Consider the following 17,178-nt stretch of genomic DNA (forward strand, 5'->3'; position numbering starts at 1 on the left):
AAGGTGTCATGGGAAAGATGGGGACATGATATCGAATGATCTCATACATACAACATCATTTGAGCCGCTAGAACACTCACTAACAAGTTGGTTGAATCTAATGTATTCTTCCCTTTTCGAGATCTATGAAATCGGGTACAACTATTGGATTAATGATCGGATTTCTCTGGCGGCTGGGCACAAGCCTCAATGCAGGCCCATGTGCGTTTATTAGGAGAACAAGCGGGCTCCAGCAATCCGGACGAGATCCCGTTGCATTGATGAATGCTGATCTGACCTATGGTTGGCCCAACGTCAAACAGGGTCTTTTTGGCGCATATCAAAATTCACATGAAAGACGGAGAACAGTCCGGTCAAGTGTGAGAATGTCGGTGTAGTAGCCTCCATGTCCCAGGTGGTAAAACTTGCGATTTCACTCCCAGTATTTTGCTACGCGTGGACATTTCTCGCTCGTAGTGATATGATCTGGTATGCAAAGCACGAAAAACCAGAGCACAGTAAAGTTCCATCTACGGCTGCCTTTCTTCCAGCTCTTTGACTCTGTGGCCAGCCCAAGCCCCATACCCCTTCATCATGCCTGTTCCCGTCCCCTTCCACTGCGCCGAGTAAGTCTGTATCCGCCGATACCTTTCCACCATCCACACCTTCTCCCGCCGCTCCATCTCAACAACCTTCTCTTTCCCTCTGCCTTTCACTGCTTCCCCAACGACAGCATACGCCGTCTTGGCAAGACAGACGGGACACAAGTACGGCGGCTGCCGGCCATCCTCGCCAACCCCAGCCGTACTCTGCATGACGCAAGCATAGAGCGCACAGTGCGCCAACCCAAGGCAATGCCCGAGCTCATGGCTCGCCGTCCGACAGACACTCGCAAGCCAGACTGCACCCCAACCGCCCTTGCCCCGCGGGACCATGCCGCTCCGCGCGGCCATGACCGCCGCGCGGAGGCCTCCCTCAGCAGGTGTTACCGATTCGGAGGTTTCGCCTTCGTGATCGCATACGGCTTCGATCCACCACGCGCAGTGCGAGGCGGGCCAGGCGTGCGAGCGGTCGACGTCGTTATGCGCGTCGAGGGCCGGATTGTACCGGAACGAAGAGACGAGGCAGATGCGTGAGCCGCCGTAGGCACGGCCGCAGCAGAAATCATCGGAGGGAGACTCGTAGGTGTCGTGGTGGGTAAGAAGCATGACGGCGTAGGCGTCTTCTGGCAGGGGCGCCGCAAGAAGGGCGTCGAGGAGGTCGCCGAGGTTCAACTGGTGTGAGACGGCATCGGGCGAGGGACGATGACGGATACGGGTGCAATCACCTGATGGATCGGCAAGGCCTACATATGAGCCTGAGGACGAAGGCTGTGCTGTAGGCCAGGTGACAAAGGTGTAGTGCGACTTGAGGGTCTTAATGGAAAGGCCGTGGTAAAAAGACTCGAGGTACGCGGCTATGTCAGAGGCAACAGGACGCGTGAGATTTGACGGAAGCCCGGGTGGTGGCGGATACTCTGGCGGAACCTTGGGCTCTAGCCAGGCATTCATGAACGAAACCTCATTTGAGACTGTAGGAGCTTCTATCACGTACAATGTACTGCGTGTGGGTGTGACGCGGTTTCTTCCCTTGCGCAGGGCAAATGACCGAAGCCCGTCTGGATCTTGTTTGGGGTCCTCGGCAATATCGTCTCCTGGCAACACAAGCGGCGCGGGAAACGTTAAAGGGCTGGGAATGTCCTCAGGGGCAGTATAGTTGGAGGGTTTCCCAGAATGGCTCGCCTGACTCAGCCGCTCTTCAATGCTGGGGTAAACATAACCAGCTTCAGTCGCATGCGGAGAGACACCCGTGTAAAGTCGCTTATGGGCACATGACTGGGGCCGGGTGGGAGCCATGATCTTTCAGGTCCTTATACAGTGGCCTTAGTCTCGGTGTATTATCAGCGGTTGAGGTGACCAAATGATTCTGTAGATACTTATAATTGTGGCTTGACGTCAAAGATTATGGGAACGATGAGTCATTTGAAGCTGAAGATTCTTTTCCATAGTAAATGAATATGATCCTGTGATGTCTCGAAGGATCGATGTTGGTGCTCATAACGGCGGCGTTATACGCGGCGAGACGCGTCGAACTAGGTTTATAGTACGGCATGCTACTATAACCACTTGCGCGACAGAGACGTCTGGCCAATGAATTGCCTGCTCTTGGTATCCTTGATCAAGCCATCACCTGCCCAGAACGGAAAGCTGCGCCTTGCATAATTTTGACCACCGTATTTTCCAGCGGCTGCTGCCTAATATTTGGTTGCCTCGTTTCGCATCCTGGTCGCTCGGATTGCAAGATTTTCAGGGATGCATCTCGCCAGGCCCCAAATCAGCATCGGTGCCTCGCTGCTGCGAGCCTGGGGCAGAGCTGGGTGAACCATGGAGGTTTCAGCATTCCCGATGACATGGAGCAAGTGCTGATGGCGCTGGAGAATCCTTCATAACACAGTCTCATAACACAGTCGCGGATAATGTATTCACAACTCTAAAAAGTTGCTACCGCCACCCCAAAGTCCCGCTTGTAGTGCTCTGGAAGCCAGGCGTCGACCGCCACGCTCCGGCTATGGAGAGACTGGATCTCACATCTTATATCACCTTCGTTCTTTTGGAGATTAATAGTGTCATCATTTGAGGGACAACATGTTCTCTGCCGCTGCACTACTCAATCTTGGCCCCCCTCGCAAGATCCAACCGCTTCTTCTCAGCCTGCTTCTTCAAGGCCAGTGGAAGCAGGTCCGGATACCACACCTTCGCAGTCTCTGCGAAGCTCGTGAGCATACTGACAAACACAGTATCACCGGCAGAGTCGTCAAATATCCCACAAAAGAATGTTCCAGAGTCAGCAACTGTCCTCTCGCCCCTAGACAGGTCTGCGACGTGTGGCGGAACATCCACCGCAAAGTCATCCGGCATCAGACGGAGGTTGACGTTTTGAAAGAAAGGAATCGAGAGTCGTGAGCCTAAGCGGTTCCCATGCTTATCAAGAAATCCAGTCGAGCCAAGTACCACACGATGCGTCGTCGCGATACACACTCCGCGTGTAAGAATCTCCAGTAGGCGGCCAATGTTCACTACGAGAGTTCCTGGGATCGGAGGCACGGCGATCCAGTTGCCAGTCTTGCTCTGCACTTCGAGGCAGTTGTGATCGCCTCCTTGGAGCAGATATGTCATGAATGAACTGTCCTTGTGCGGAGCAATTCCATGGCGAGCACCCCCATTTGACTCCTCCAGAGGGGCAGGGTACATCCGTAGATTCAGGCGACTGAACGGCGCGTCTTTGAACAGCCAGCTGAAAGAGTTGGTCTCCAGGCCGAGGGCCTCAGATGTTAACGAGATGAAGGATGTGGCCAGGTCTTGGACGGCAGAGCGGTACGTTTCAACGGCCTGGCGAAAGTCCGGTACGGCATTTTGATCTGGCCACTCCGACGACAAAGCAGTCAGCACCTGCAGTGGGCACATAGAAAGGCCTTGGAGCGAGCATGCTCACCTGGTTAGGGCCGTGGAGGTTGAGATACGCCAACTCAGCTGGGTTCGGAGGAGGATATTCGGGCCCAAACTTCGGCCGCAACTCGAGTTAAAAAAGATCCTCCAAATTAGCGAGGAGCGGATAAGACTCACAAATACAGATTCGTTCTGGCCTGTAATAGCCACAGTCTTCTCAGAATTCATTCTGTTATACCCAAGGAAATGCTTGCTGTGCGCCATATCAATATCCAGTTTCTTTTGCAGGGGAAGACTGAAGAAGGCATTTGTCTGCTCGAGCACGGCTTGTTGCACCTCTTCGGGAATCGAATGATTGCTGAGGTAGAAGAATCCCACATTCACAATGGCGTTTCGCAGCTGTGAGAGGAATTCCGCCTTTCCGGCTGGGTGCTGTGAAAGAGAATAGTCCAGAACGGGGACTTCTGTGAATTCGTCCTCCATGGTGATACGGCAGGTATGGACGTTGGCAAAGATCCGATGATTAACTGCACTGTTCTCGCCTGCTTCCTGGGAAGCGTATATGTATCTGAACTCCGTGGTACCTGCCGTTCTTCAGTACCTAGAATCAATGAAGTCTCGCCGGCTTCCACTGAGACAATGTGCTGGAACGTGACGGCCAGTTACAGAATGCATGGTCGATTGCGTTTCACGCAATACCGAGTTCAGAGTAGCACATAGTTAGTGCTGGATTTATGTATACAGATGAGATGGTTCGAGGCAGGCATGGCGGGACGTTACATGCACACGAGAGAGCACAGTCTCCTCACGTGGCGCTTTAAACTCTGGCTTAGTCGTGTCAATTCACATGAAGTTTCACAGAGTGGGCTGAATTATTAGGTGGATATAGCAAGAAGAAGGAGAGAGTTTCCACAATGACCGTCAAGCCTTGCCTAGAGATATTTGACAACCCAACCAGCTGGCTACATCGCGTGACAATGGGATATAACTGCCTTTTGAGCCTTCACCAAATGCACAAGCTACGTATTTCTAATGATTCGCGGGGCTCTGCGTCGTCATTGTCTTCTAACTCAGCGCTCGAGTGTAGGACGCCGCCGGCAGCAATGCTGCCAGCTCGCTCCTCATCACTGTCAAAAAATCTCAGAACGAGACACTCCTCGGGCGTCTGGTTGTCGATCCAGTACCATTTGTGCTGCTGAGAGTACCTGGCCAGATAGCACTCCGCCGAGTGCGTCTCGCAGACACCCTCGCGGCCCAGGGAAGGTGTGGGCACGGCGGCCGGGACGTAGTCGTCTTCCCTGAAAGTCGTATAGTCCAAAACTGCCAGCGGATCCCGGCGGACTGTCTTAAGTGGCCTCCATGTCGAGTAAAGCGCCCATCGGGGACCGCCGCTATGTTTGTAGCTATCGCTCAGGTCATTGCCAGCAGCCACCAGGGAATCCTCGAAACGGATGATCTCGGCAGCAGCCTCGGCGGTCTTGGAATGAAACCTCCGGATGTGCATCCGGGCCCCGTCGGGCGAGTAATCCAAGTGGATCTTAGACGCGGGACTACCACCTCCAGAGATGGGGTCGAATCCGATGAATTGGGGAAATCCGGTCTTCAGCTCAGAAGTATTGTCGCCTGCGCTCCCATGAGTCGCAAGAGAGTCAGTGGCAGACCAGAGCGCACAGCGTAGGAGAAGAGCCTCCGTAACGACGGTTGTGCACCCAGTTAATTGCTTGAGAGCCAACTCGGTGTCGGGAATGACGTGCTGCTTGAGCAGTTCGGGGTTTTTGAATGAATTAGGGCAGTGCGGAGGTGCGTGCAGGGCTGTTGGACGCTGAATCGCTGTGAAGCCGTGATCCCTCAGCGAAACATGGCTAGAGCTTGTGGTCAGCTCGTCAAGAGCAGCGACAGGTCGGACGGAGTGAAGAGGCAGGAAGTGAGTGTCGCCGAACTCCGTGATGTCAGGAAGATGGAAGTTGTGAGGGCTTGGTTGTGGAGTATGTCCTTCGGCAACATAACGTAGCTTCGCTTTTGTCAAGGCTGCGGCGGAGCGACTTTGCTCGGCATGGACAGTGATCGTGGCGAACATGGTAAGTCAATTTTGGATGGTCTTCTCACCACGCCAGTAGCATTGAAAACGGCAATTTTCCAAGACAAGACCTACTAGCATCCGCTATTGACGAGCTTGAAGATTAGTGATCGAGTTGTTATCTGTAATTTGAATCACCATAATCGTCCCCGTCGTGATGTCGGCAGGTCGTGGGAGTGTAGGAATCAGGCTGTAACACAGAGCAGCATATCGATGCAATCGCTTCTCTTTGTTACACCAGGCACACAGAAAGACACCATTGCAGCAGTGGTGCTTCTGACCGCCGGTTGCCTGCATTGTTCGACTGATGCAGCGAACCAAGATACGTTGGAATGTCCGTGTCGGATACCTCTCATCCAGTCACCCGCTATGTGCGGATTCCCTCATCAAGAAGTGAGAGTGCGAGGCAAGCATGATACTACATCCGTGCTTCACCTTAGTCGCTGCAATACTAGAATCAGTGAGGAGTAAATAGCCCACTCCGGCGGAGCTCGTACTGCATACGCGCGCCGCCGGAGTCACACATGTCGCTTCTCGTCGAGAATTGACAGCACTTGCAGCAAGCCAAGCACAGTGACCATGCAAGCATCCCATCCATCTCCCCGACCGCTAAAACGATACTGGTTCTACCATGTCTCACCGAGGAATGTCCCGGATATATGCAGATCACAGCTACACGATGACCCGAGAGTCTTTCGGCAGCCGGCCGCTGTGTATCGGCTTTTCCGATCAGTAAGACGGTGCTGTGTTCCGCCCACGTAAAATTAGGAACCAAACTATGAGGATTTCAACATACATGGGTGATTCCGGGACTCCAGTGTGCAAAATGATGCTCCATGTTTGAATCGATGGAGCCTGTACGAGTGGCAGGCTGCTGACATCGCGCAACGTCGGCGTTTCATTTAGGCAGATTGGAGAATCGAAGAAGACAAACAAACTGCGTAAGAATGTTTTGTCATCTATGGTTTTGTTCTCGGTATGCCAGGCATATGTGGTTGATGAACAGATGGAACACAGCTCGAAGAAAGAGATCTCACGCCTGTACAAGCTGAATCTTCATCATTCCTACAGCCCCCAATGACCTCAAACAGCATGGAAAGCGCTGCAACATTACGAGCTGGAAACCTCTTCAGCGTAACAGGACTCATCGCAGTCGTGACAGGTGGCGGTACAGGTATGTTCGGGGACAACAGAATCGAGCCAGAGTTGACGTGCTGAACCTCCTGCTTAGGCCTAGGTCTTCTTATGACCAAAGCACTGGTTGCCAATGGGGCCACTGTTTATATATTGGGAAGGCGCGGCGATGTTCTGAGGCAGGCCGCTCAGAGTACAAGCGTTGAGGCTGTGAAGCCGGTTATTTGCGATGTCACATCCAAGGCAAGCCTCACATCCGCCGCAAATGTGATCTCAGCGGATAGAGGATACATCAATCTGCTCATCTGCAACGCCGGTATCAGTGGTCCGCAGACGCATCGATCATCTTCTAAGGACCAGATATCGGTCGAAGATTTCTCATGTGTCAACATGGACGTGCCAATTGAAGATTATACTCGAACCTTCGAGGCGAATGTTGTTGCGACCTGGTACACTACCATGGCCTTCCTGAAACTCCTAGACGCCGGCAACAGAAAGGGAAACGTGAGGCAGAAGTCTCAGGTAGTGGCCATCACGTCCATCGCCGCTTTCAACAAGGTGGGTTATCACGAGACTAGTCTCATGGAAGCACACGGATAATGACAAGAACGCAACAGGTAAACACGGCCGGGTTCGCTTACAGTCAGTCCAAGGCGGCATGTACGCATCTGATGAAGAATCTAGCTGTCGCACTGCCAAGGTGGGAGATACGAGCAAACATGATATGCCCAGGACGTCAGTACATCGAACTTTCCTCCTCCTTCAACATTGTAGCTCACTTTGAATCTCCAAGTATACCCGAGCGAGATGTCCGGCCCCATCATAGACCGAGGAGGGGTTGGAAGGGACATGGTTCCACTTGAGAGGTTGGGAAATGAAGAGGATATGGCCGGAGCGGTGCTATATCTTGCTTCAAGAGCTGGCGCCTACTGTAATGGGTCTATAATTATGACCGACGGGGGACGGCTAGGCAATTTCGCGTCTACATTCTGATGAGCAGACATGCTTTTCATTTTCAAAGCTGCCCTTTTATCTTAAACATACCACAAGACCAGCACATATCGCCACATCTCCTCCCTCGTGATACTTTCCCCCTCACTTGAACTTGTAGTATTCCTAGAGATGTTGAGATGGGCTCTACGTTTAAGCCTAGAAATGGGACTATGACTCGGTTTTCTAAATGCTACAGCAGGCCTTAGAGCTGTCGCGGCACCGTCTTGAGTGACGTATGGCAGTGCTCCGAATAAATTCTCTCCATACGTACCTTAGTGTAGTCAATATTGAACATTACATGATCCATTTGTCTGCGATGGACGTATGGAAGTCTGGAAGTTCACGTAACAACGTTGGTCGGCTTCGCATTTACTCCGTCCCGTATCCATGGCCACCAGCATGTAGTATGTGGTGTGACTATCATGTATAGGTTTAAGATTGATCACCAAGGTTGTCTCAGCTTTGGCCGATGTCGTGATTCAGGGGAACTTCGCCGGATACGGAATTGGGCAGCTAGTTTTCTTGTTTTCTGGCGTTGCGCTCTGCGGGACGGAGATCCTCCGGCATATGCATTACAAACACGTAGAGCGCAGGAGATTACCTTGACTGCAAGAGTCATTGGCATAATACGCGTCGGCACGGAAGTACTCGTAGTGGCTGCATATGTGCTCAAGAAAGCATGTTCACGGGCCGTGACTTGGGGCAACACAGTGACCAAGAATTTCTGTCTTCCATTCTAGGCTTAAGGATGGCATTACAAGTATTATAAAATCGTCTATTGGGACTGTGCTCCAATCTCATGTCTACAGCTTCATACCACTCGCTCTCCGTGTTGCCCCAACATCTCGCGCCAAACCAACACCGTATCTCATCTGAATCCATTCATTTCCCATCAATTATCTCATCATGTACTACCAAGAGATGCTCAACGACTGGCTGAAGGATCATGTCCTTCAGGCTCCATACATGAAGGATGAGCCTGCCTTTTATCGCAACATCGAGAAGCATCTCGATACCCTCCGAGTTGACTTCAGACTCTCTACAGCAAAACCTCGCTGGGATGACACTGTTATTGATTGGGCGTCTAGCGACTTCCTCTCACTGAACCGTACCGGCCGGATTCGAGACGCCTACCTCAAAGAAATGGCCAAGCATGGCGAAGACTGGGACCTGAGTGCTGCAGGCTCTCGCCTCCAGTACGGAAACTACAGCTACTTGATCGAGGTCGAGAAGCAGGTTGCCGAGTTCTTTGGCTCCGAGACTGCCTTCATCGGCCACTCAGGCTTCTTGTGTAACGTTGGCATCATCGGCGCCGTTGCACTGCCTGGTGACTGTTACCTCTACGATGAACTGGTCCACGCCTCGACCCACGAGGGCATGAAGCTCAGCCGGGCATCTCACAAGGTCTCCTTCGCCCACAACGACGTGCTCTCGCTGCGTACGACTTTGAAAATGCTCCGTGACGAACACCCAGAGTTCAAAGCTGGTACCAAGTCAATCCTCATTCTTGTGGAATCTATCTACAGTATGAATGGAGATGTTTGCCCTCTGAAGGAGTTCGTTCAGGCAGCGAAAGAGATTTTCCCTCTCGGCAATGCACAGTTTGTCATAGACGAGGCACACTGCGTCGGCGTCCTTGGACCTAAAGGTCGGGGACTAGTCTCAATGCTCGGCTTGGAGAAGGAAATTGCAATCCGGGTTCATATGTGTAGCAAAGCTATGGCCTCGACTGGGGGTAAGTATTCAGCTGCCTCCCTCCCCCACCCCTGCCTTCCCGATCGCATGGGTGACTGCTTTCGTACTGACCATCTGTGGCCTGTAGGTTTGATCTTGTGCAACAAGACCATCCGTGCCGTGATCATGAATCAGATGCGGTTTGCCGTTTACAGTGGCGCCCCATCGTTCCCCATGGTCGCCTCCATCAAGGCCGGCATCGAACTGCTCTCTACCGGAGCGACGATCACTGTATGTATGACAGATGTCTACCTCAATTCTCACCACTCTCGCCTCTGGAAATCACGCATCATCCACTGACAATATTTTCACGAGACAGGAGCAGCAGAGCATCCAAGACATCGTGACCTATTTTTTCGAGAAGCTAACCAACAATATGGAGTGGCAACGAGCTAAAGCTGCGGGCCTCCTTTCATGTCCCCTCTCGGAAGGCTGGGAGCAGCGCGTCTGTCATACACATATCGTACCCATCTGGACAAAGCCGCGCCACGAGCAGTACCTGTTCTTCCACATGATGTCAGAAAACATGAATGCCTACAGCTTCGCATATCCGGTCGTCCCAAAGGGCAAAAGCCGCGTTCGCATGGTTTTCCATGCCCACAACACCAAGGCCGACGTCGATAAGACGGTCGGCACTATAGCCGAGTGGGTCAGGGAGATGCTCGATATTGAACAGGACGAGTCGGCAGAATATGTCCCCCGCATCGCTAGCGAGGTATACAGCATGAAGGCTGAGGTAAGGGGTTAATAGCGGCCGTGGTGAATTTGAGAAGTGTACTGGCTGGTCAATACTGCGCTTGGCGCAGGCGCCATTGCAAGCCCAGTCCCGACAGCATACCTTTACTATGAATTTAAGAGTTTGATATCCTGTGCGCCCTCGTGATTCTTATACCGAGGTTCTGCTTCAGGGAATCCCTCAGTGGGAACACCACTTTCACAGGTCCATTGCCAGTATATTACGCCTACATGGCAGGGCTTGGCTCACGGGCTGATGGTGGATTAGACCATGTGGGTCATATCTGTTGACATGCGAGCTGTCAGGACCTGAGGGAGGTATGAGACCGACAGGGGATCGCCTGTTGTTTGATCGTAGGAATCAAGAAGAGAGGACCAAGCGCAGTGAGGGAATAGTTATAAGAAAGGTCAACGGACCAAGATTTGGAGAAGGGCATCGATTATTCTATCTTCCTAGAGACCCCCAAGAGACCAACAGTTGATCCCTTCACTCGTTGCACAAGACTCCTTGACACGAGCTTAACAGTCTGCTGCTAAGAGGAAGAAGAAAAAGAAGGTCTGACTGCAGAAGGATAGCTTTCCTTAGAAGCTGACATTTCAATATCTCTCAATGATCCATTTTCGGCGCGCTTCCTCAGTCATTGAATCCATCATGTGCATCTCGCCATTTTTAACGTCCGTATATCTCTGTACGACCTCGCGTCCCAAGGACTCCTTCAGCACCTCATTGCTTTTGAGAGCATCAAGAGCCTCCCCTAAGTTCTTGGGAAACCTCATCTTCACACCAAGATCTTGTCGCTGCTCATCCGTAAGTTTCGCTGGATCGACGGCACAGTCGAGCCACATCAAGGGCTCCCCCTTGACCAAGCCATCTGTCCCGGCTGCAAGTATGCCTGCTACAGCAATGTAGGGGTTCGCCAGACCATCCAGAGTCTTCATCTCCCAGTGACTGTCTACACACTTTCGCAGTGGTGCCTCCTTGTTCTGTGTACCCCACGTTATCCAACAGCCACCAGCCCAAAAGCTATCTACCATACGCTCGTAGCTCGCAGGATTGGGATAGGCCAAAGCAATAAGAGCTGGATAGTTTGTAAGGATACCTGCGTAGAAGCTTTCGTAGACCTTGGGCGCATTCCCGCCAGGGGAGCAGATCGATATGTGTACATGCGAGGCAGAGCCACTACCTCCAGCAAAGGGCTTTGGATGCAGTGTCACGTGGAACCCGTTCCGCATGGCCACGGCTTCGACAATGTGACGGGTCCGAAGCAGGGTATCACACGCTTCTAGAGGCGGCAGTGGCGGCAGGACGATTTCGTACTGTCCCGGGCCCGTTTCGGTGTGAAGCTGCTCGATCTCAACGCCTGAAGCTTGCAGGTTGTCGAGTAGCTCATCAATTTTGCTGTTGAAGCTTCCGTCTCGGCCACAGTCGGCGATTGCTCTAGCCAAAGACCATCCGTGAGCGACGTTGCGCAAAGCATGTGGCTGATCCTCTCCGCAGGTCCCAAGGATCACAAACTCGAGCTCAAAGCCAAGCAGAAACGATAAACCGTGTATCTCTGCTGATGCGAGAGTATTTCGGAGAAGTGTTCGGGGGCAAAGGTCAACGTCAGATCCGTCCTTGTGTTTGAAGTCAAGAAATACTGATGCATGGCCCGGAACAGGACCTTGCCTCAGTGACAGCCAGTCTGGAAAAGCCTCATACATCCCAGTACCGGTGATCTCCGGAATCAAGGCGTCCGTTTGGAGCATTCCAAGGCTAGCCTTGGTGATCGGTAAACTCAAGGGCTCACCACACTCCAATAAGGCCAGCACCCGCTTCATGGGGACCAGGCGGCATCTTGCGGTCGACGTATAGTCATGCCAGCAGAGTCGGAGCCACTTGCTGTTAAACTTTCGCAGTTGTTGCACAATAGCAGTGATCTTGATAGACCCGTTGGTGCCACTACTCCCGCTGGATAATGACATTGTATAAGGGATTTGATAGGAGTATTCTTTTTTGGACAGTATATGGCAGACGAAATTTGTCGGTGGAGGTTGAGGGTGCTGATTTCATATTTGGGCCGTGAAAAAAGCCAACACCTCGACTGAGAAGGGGTAGATATATGTATGTTTGGCCAATACTGCGTTGAGTGTACAAATCATGTAACTGCTTCTCTCGATCACCTGCAATATCATTGTGTCCCCTATATCCACATTGTATTCCAGATTCAGGCCAGCGCTTTCTCGTGCCATTTGAATGTCTCAGTGCTCTGCAATTAGTGACCCAGGTTTGTGGTCAAACACGAGTACAGGCGTCCGCGCCCTTTACTACTGAGACAGGACTGCTGCAAGAGCCTGTCGATAAGGGGGAGAATTACCGAATTTTGTCAGTAAACCGTAAATGAAAGCAGACGATAGGAAGGAAGTCAATCTCTCTCATAAGGGAAAGACGTAGGGCTTATAGAACCAATGCATTGGCAAAGAGACCATGAACTAGCATGCTACCTATCGACCGACCGATCTTCAAACGCCAATTCTTCCTTCATAATCATACGCCTCCTCGTGTATGATAGCATGCATAGTCTCGTTGTCTCTTAACGCTGTAATTTTAAAAAAGAAATGTATTGGTTCCCCTCTTCTCTCCCACTTGAAGTCCGGTGTCTGTCGTCTTAACGCGTATCGCGTAGCGACATGATTGTGTCCCTTACACGAGTGCTCGTATGACGAGAGACGAAGCAGGTCGCCTTTTTTTTCGGCCTGGAGTCTCGGCTCATTTGTAGTGTCCTAGGTGGAAATCCGCTCGCCGTCGGTGAGGTTGTTGTGATCCAGTTGCTCGATTGATTTCATCTTTGCATGTTGTTGCTTCTTGTCAGCGGCCACCAAGACTCGGCCGGGAAATATTTCATCGCAGTATTTTCTAACAATCGGGCACTTCTCTCCGTGTTACTGGACTGACCAGGGACATTTAGCTCTTTAGAACCAGCACGCATACTCTTCGCAAGAAGCAAGACTATAGTGAAGCACAATATGAACGCACGCCGTCAATATTCCGCCGAGCTCAAGTTCGACGAGCTCCCTGATCCCAAGCGAGTGTGGGCTGGCACCCCAGGCAGCCGAGAGGAAGGCCTTGGTCGACTCGTCTTGCTGACAAGCGAGCGCACCCGCGACGCTGCCAAGGAGATTGTGACTGGACAACGTGTTGGCCTCAATTGGGATCTGAGGAAGCTTGAGTATCCAGGCTACGGTCGAATCTCCTGCGGCCATCAGGTGGTGCCCATCTTGGATGGTGACGCCTTCGATGATGTGTACACCATCAACCCTCGTGAGTAAGTCATCGAATCTGACCGAGTTTTTCATTAACACCGGTCCCATTAGAGCAGAGCAGCCAGTGGGACGGTCTTCGTCATTGGGGAATGTTGTCAGATCAAGAGCCCACGAGGCGAGAATGGTACGGCGGCACGACCAAGGCCGAGATCCTGGATCGCACCAGTGACCGTATTGGCATCCATCACTGGGCCCAGGAGGGTATCACCGGCCGCGCCGTACTCATCGACTATGCGTCGTGGGCAGACAAACAGGCCATCAGTTACTCTGCCTTTTCCCTCCACACTATCAAGCTTCAGGACATCGTCGCCATCGCCGCGGAATCCAATGTCACGTTCAAGAAGGGGGACATCTTGCTAGTACGAAGCGGAATGATCCGCGAGTGGGAGAAGATGGACGAAAAAGCCAGGAAGGCTTACCAGGCCCTGGAGTCACCGCATCATGCTGGTCTTGAGGCCACCACGGACGTCCTGCGGTGGGTCTGGGACACCGGAATAGCTGCAGTCGCTGGCGACGCCGTCTCTTTTGAGGTCTTCCCGCCGCTCGGAGACATCAGCCTCCACGACTACTTCCTCGCTTCTTGGGGCATGCCAATTGGTACGTCCTTAGCCGCGGCCCTTATTGGTGTTTCTGCACTGAAAACCCCATACGAGCTGACCTTTCCGGGAACCAGGTGAGATGTTCGATTTGGAAAAGCTTGCCGAGGCATGCAAGCAGCTTGACAGGTGGACTTTCTTCTTCGCCTCGATGCCACTTAACATGCCCGGTGGTGTGTCTTCTCCGCCCAATGCGCAGGCCATTTTTTAGTCACTTATCACCCCGAGATTAGGATTGTTGGGGCGCATGAGATGAGATACTAGGGAGCCAAATTGATATTAATGATCATGATAACAAATGGTCCTAGCGCTCTCGCAGATATTAGCCACGTAGACCTACTGCAACTGTGGCTCGGGCCTCATAAGTTACTACTAATAAGATGGTTCCTCTCTTCGGCCTAGGCGAGTATTGTGTACATTCGGGGATATCCAACCTGAGCATGGAATTATCCAATGCGCTATACGTAGGTAGCCACACCCTGCCGAAGATCCAAATACCCGATAGCGTATAGTCCAAGCTCGACAGGTGCTTGTGCAGCCCAAATCTCCATGCCTAGGGACTTGCGTTCCCCTCGCTGAATTTCTGTGCTCAGTACCACCAGATCACAATCGGTGACACCGATAGGTACACTTCGTCAGACCATCACTTGGGGGGGTGTGGTGGCTGATTTTGCAGCCTTGCTCGTTTACGGCACAGTCCTTGAAATTTTAATTCTTCTCATGCGAACATAACGACGTACAGGCTCTGAACGGAGAATAAGCTCAGCAGCCGCCTTGGTCATGATGTTCTAGCCGGTGGTAGCGATAGGAGACATGGATGCTACCTGGAGAATCTCCAACATCGGTTGGGCTTTACAAATGAACAGTACTGAAGCTCACCCGATTTGATCGACAAATATAAACGCCACGATGAACTCGTCGTGGTCGAGCAGACCGTCTCTCCCTCCCTCACTGTCTGCCGACGGCAATTTGTGCTACCTCTTAGGTTTTGCCGCGTACGTTGTGCTTCATCGGTCTCGTCGATCTCGACGGTGCTTGTCTACGGTTTGACACTTGTCTGGTATTCGTATCGATACTAAGCTAGAGCGATATTGTAACCGTCTGAACCAAAGCCAGGGCTGTCTCGGAATGCTACGTGTTTGCTCGTTTGACCCCAGATCGGGTCCAAACGCATATTATAGCGCGTCCGCCCTCGTCGAGATTAGAACGGCATCGTGTTCCCCAAACTGGTTTGGATACTGCTACGACATTCTGCATTCTATCGGTGGTTGCCCTTCCCCGTAACACCACCTCCACGTATCCCCGCCCGGTCAACTGGCCAGCCATAAAACATCATCCAACAAGAATGATGTCGCGATGCTCCGGCGATGGATCGGCTTCCCGCCGGGCAGAATCATCTCCTCTGCTGGGAAACAGGGCCACTGATGGATCATGTTCATCGTATAACCCTGCCGGCTATGACACCAACGAAGCCGAGAGCTTCCAGCCGAGCGCCCCATTGCTAAAAAAGCAAGTTCTCTTGCTATGCTATGCACGTCTGATGGAACCGCTCGCCTTCTTCTCCATCTTTCCTTACGTGGCCGAGATGGTCCAGCGGAACGGCAACCTTGCGGAATCTGATGTCGGTTTCTATAGCGGCCTCGTCGAGGCGGCCTTCTCAGCGGCGCAAGCTGTGACCCTGCTACTCTGGGGCACACTAGCCGATCGTTTCGGGCGCAGATCGATGCTCCTGTACAGTCTCGCCGGCATGGCAACCGGCACGGCCCTATTCGGCACGGCTTCGGAAATATGGCATATGATACTCTTCCGAAGCCTCACGGGCCTATTCTCCGGCGCCAACCTCATCATACGCACCATGATTGGCGAGCTGTGCACGCCGGACTCGCAGGCCACCTTCTTCAGCTGGTATGCTGTTGCCGGGAATCTGGGCATCTTCATCGGACCCATCATCGGCGGTGCTCTCGCGGATCCGGCCAGCCAGTATCCCTCGGTCTTTGGGGACAGCGCGTTCCTGCAGCGCCATCCCTACGCCTTGTCCGGTTTCGCCACGGCGGCCATGACCGGCACCGCGGTCCTAATCACCGCCGTCGCGATCCAAGAGACGTTGCCGGAACAGGCAGGCAACAGTCTCTCCAAGGCATGTCAGATAGCGCAGCAAGAGTCTCCGCAGCCCTCGATGCGGCAGATACTGCAAACGACGCAGGTGCAGGCCGTGCTGGGCAGCTACGCGTATGTCATGTTCATCGCCATCGCTTTCATGGCCATCCATCCCGTCGTGCTGTACACGCCCGTCCACCACGGAGGGCTCGGGCTCTCGACGACCCAGATCACGGCCTTCATCGCGGCTGTCGGCGCCAGCGAGACTGTGTGGCTCATGATTGCATTCCCCTTGCTGCAGCGCCGAGTCGGTACGAAACGCGTCCTGGTCGTCTGCTCGTGGCTGTGGCCGCTCTTCTTCGCCGGGTATACGGTCACCAGTGCGCTCGAGCGAGAGGGCCAAACCATCGCTGCCGTGGTTGTGGCCGTATTCAACATTGTCGTTGGGCCGGGGGCGTTTATGGCCTTCACCGCCGTCCAGCTGGCCGTCAACGAGGCGAGCCCGAGCCCCGGCGTCCTGGGGAAACTGAACTCGTCGGTCGAGATCCTGTCCAGCATTATCAGGAGCGTTGTTCCAGGCATAGCCACGGCCGTCTTCGCAGTCGGGGCGCGAGGGAACATTTTAGGCGGTTATCTAGCTTGGGTGGTCCTCATCGTGTCCACGATGGGTCTCCCATTGATCCTGAAGCGGTTCCCTGATGATCACGTTCGCTGTTGATCAGGCACTCAGGCAATTGCGGCTGCTGCACCAGGATTGGATCATCCCAGGACAGGGAAAGGCATTCGAGCCTACCGATTTGATATCCAGAGAGGTGTGGGCTTTGGCAGCCGCTTCGCCGCTCTGTAATGTATCCTATGTATCATGCCCAGTTCGCCTTTGAAGCGGTATTTGAAATCTGCGACTGAACAAATTGCACTGGGAATCATAATCATGTCAATATATCTATTGAACCTTGTCATACCGGGCAGATAAATTGCGAGCCCCATTGCGCAACTTTTGGAACGAGAACATGCTGAATCTGGAGGCGTCCTGCTCACACAGTTG

The 17,178-nt window shown here is 52.8% G+C and overlaps 8 protein-coding genes across 8 annotated transcripts; 4 read left to right on the plus strand and 4 right to left on the minus strand.

Annotated features, from left to right (window-relative positions):
• Nucleotides 1-509: 509 nt before the first annotated feature.
• D7B24_001517 (uncharacterized protein) lies at nucleotides 510-1,874 on the minus strand (the record flags this gene model as incomplete). The annotated part of the gene is made up of 1 exon (XM_028635744.1): nucleotides 510-1,874. The coding sequence occupies one exon, from the start codon at nucleotides 1,872-1,874 to the stop codon at nucleotides 510-512; it is 1,365 nt and encodes a 454-aa protein (XP_028497946.1).
• An 807-nt stretch (nucleotides 1,875-2,681) lies between these two features.
• On the minus strand, nucleotides 2,682-3,947 carry D7B24_001518 (uncharacterized protein; the record flags this gene model as incomplete). The annotated part of the gene is made up of 3 exons (XM_028635745.1): nucleotides 2,682-3,443; nucleotides 3,511-3,579; nucleotides 3,642-3,947. 3 exons carry the CDS (start codon nucleotides 3,945-3,947, stop codon nucleotides 2,682-2,684), a joined length of 1,137 nt encoding a protein of 378 aa, XP_028497947.1.
• Nucleotides 3,948-4,467: 520 nt separating this feature from the next.
• Nucleotides 4,468-5,541, minus strand: D7B24_001519 (uncharacterized protein; the record flags this gene model as incomplete). The annotated part of the gene is made up of 1 exon (XM_028635746.1): nucleotides 4,468-5,541. One exon carries the CDS (start codon nucleotides 5,539-5,541, stop codon nucleotides 4,468-4,470), a length of 1,074 nt encoding a protein of 357 aa, XP_028497948.1.
• A 1,092-nt stretch (nucleotides 5,542-6,633) lies between these two features.
• D7B24_001520 (uncharacterized protein) lies at nucleotides 6,634-7,538 on the plus strand (the record flags this gene model as incomplete). The annotated part of the gene is made up of 3 exons (XM_028635747.1): nucleotides 6,634-6,715; nucleotides 6,773-7,233; nucleotides 7,293-7,538. The coding sequence occupies 3 exons, from the start codon at nucleotides 6,634-6,636 to the stop codon at nucleotides 7,536-7,538; spliced, it is 789 nt and encodes a 262-aa protein (XP_028497949.1).
• A 1,036-nt stretch (nucleotides 7,539-8,574) lies between these two features.
• Nucleotides 8,575-10,150, plus strand: D7B24_001521 (uncharacterized protein; the record flags this gene model as incomplete). Its single annotated transcript, XM_028635748.1, has 3 exons — nucleotides 8,575-9,403; nucleotides 9,491-9,633; nucleotides 9,722-10,150. 3 exons carry the CDS (start codon nucleotides 8,575-8,577, stop codon nucleotides 10,148-10,150), a joined length of 1,401 nt encoding a protein of 466 aa, XP_028497950.1.
• A 584-nt stretch (nucleotides 10,151-10,734) lies between these two features.
• D7B24_001522 (uncharacterized protein) lies at nucleotides 10,735-12,102 on the minus strand (the record flags this gene model as incomplete). The annotated part of the gene is made up of 1 exon (XM_028635749.1): nucleotides 10,735-12,102. The coding sequence occupies one exon, from the start codon at nucleotides 12,100-12,102 to the stop codon at nucleotides 10,735-10,737; it is 1,368 nt and encodes a 455-aa protein (XP_028497951.1).
• A 1,041-nt stretch (nucleotides 12,103-13,143) lies between these two features.
• D7B24_001523 (uncharacterized protein) lies at nucleotides 13,144-14,247 on the plus strand (the record flags this gene model as incomplete). Its single annotated transcript, XM_028635750.1, has 3 exons — nucleotides 13,144-13,438; nucleotides 13,492-14,037; nucleotides 14,114-14,247. The coding sequence occupies 3 exons, from the start codon at nucleotides 13,144-13,146 to the stop codon at nucleotides 14,245-14,247; spliced, it is 975 nt and encodes a 324-aa protein (XP_028497952.1).
• Nucleotides 14,248-15,381: 1,134 nt separating this feature from the next.
• Nucleotides 15,382-16,851, plus strand: D7B24_001524 (uncharacterized protein; the record flags this gene model as incomplete). Its single annotated transcript, XM_028635751.1, has 1 exon — nucleotides 15,382-16,851. The coding sequence occupies one exon, from the start codon at nucleotides 15,382-15,384 to the stop codon at nucleotides 16,849-16,851; it is 1,470 nt and encodes a 489-aa protein (XP_028497953.1).
• Between the last annotated feature and the right edge of the window lie 327 nt (nucleotides 16,852-17,178).

This window comes from Verticillium nonalfalfae (assembly GCF_003724135.2).
Source record: "Verticillium nonalfalfae strain VnAa140/NRRL 66861 chromosome Unknown scaffold_13, whole genome shotgun sequence".
In the NCBI taxonomy this organism is placed as follows: Eukaryota; Fungi; Ascomycota; class Sordariomycetes; order Glomerellales; family Plectosphaerellaceae; genus Verticillium; species Verticillium nonalfalfae.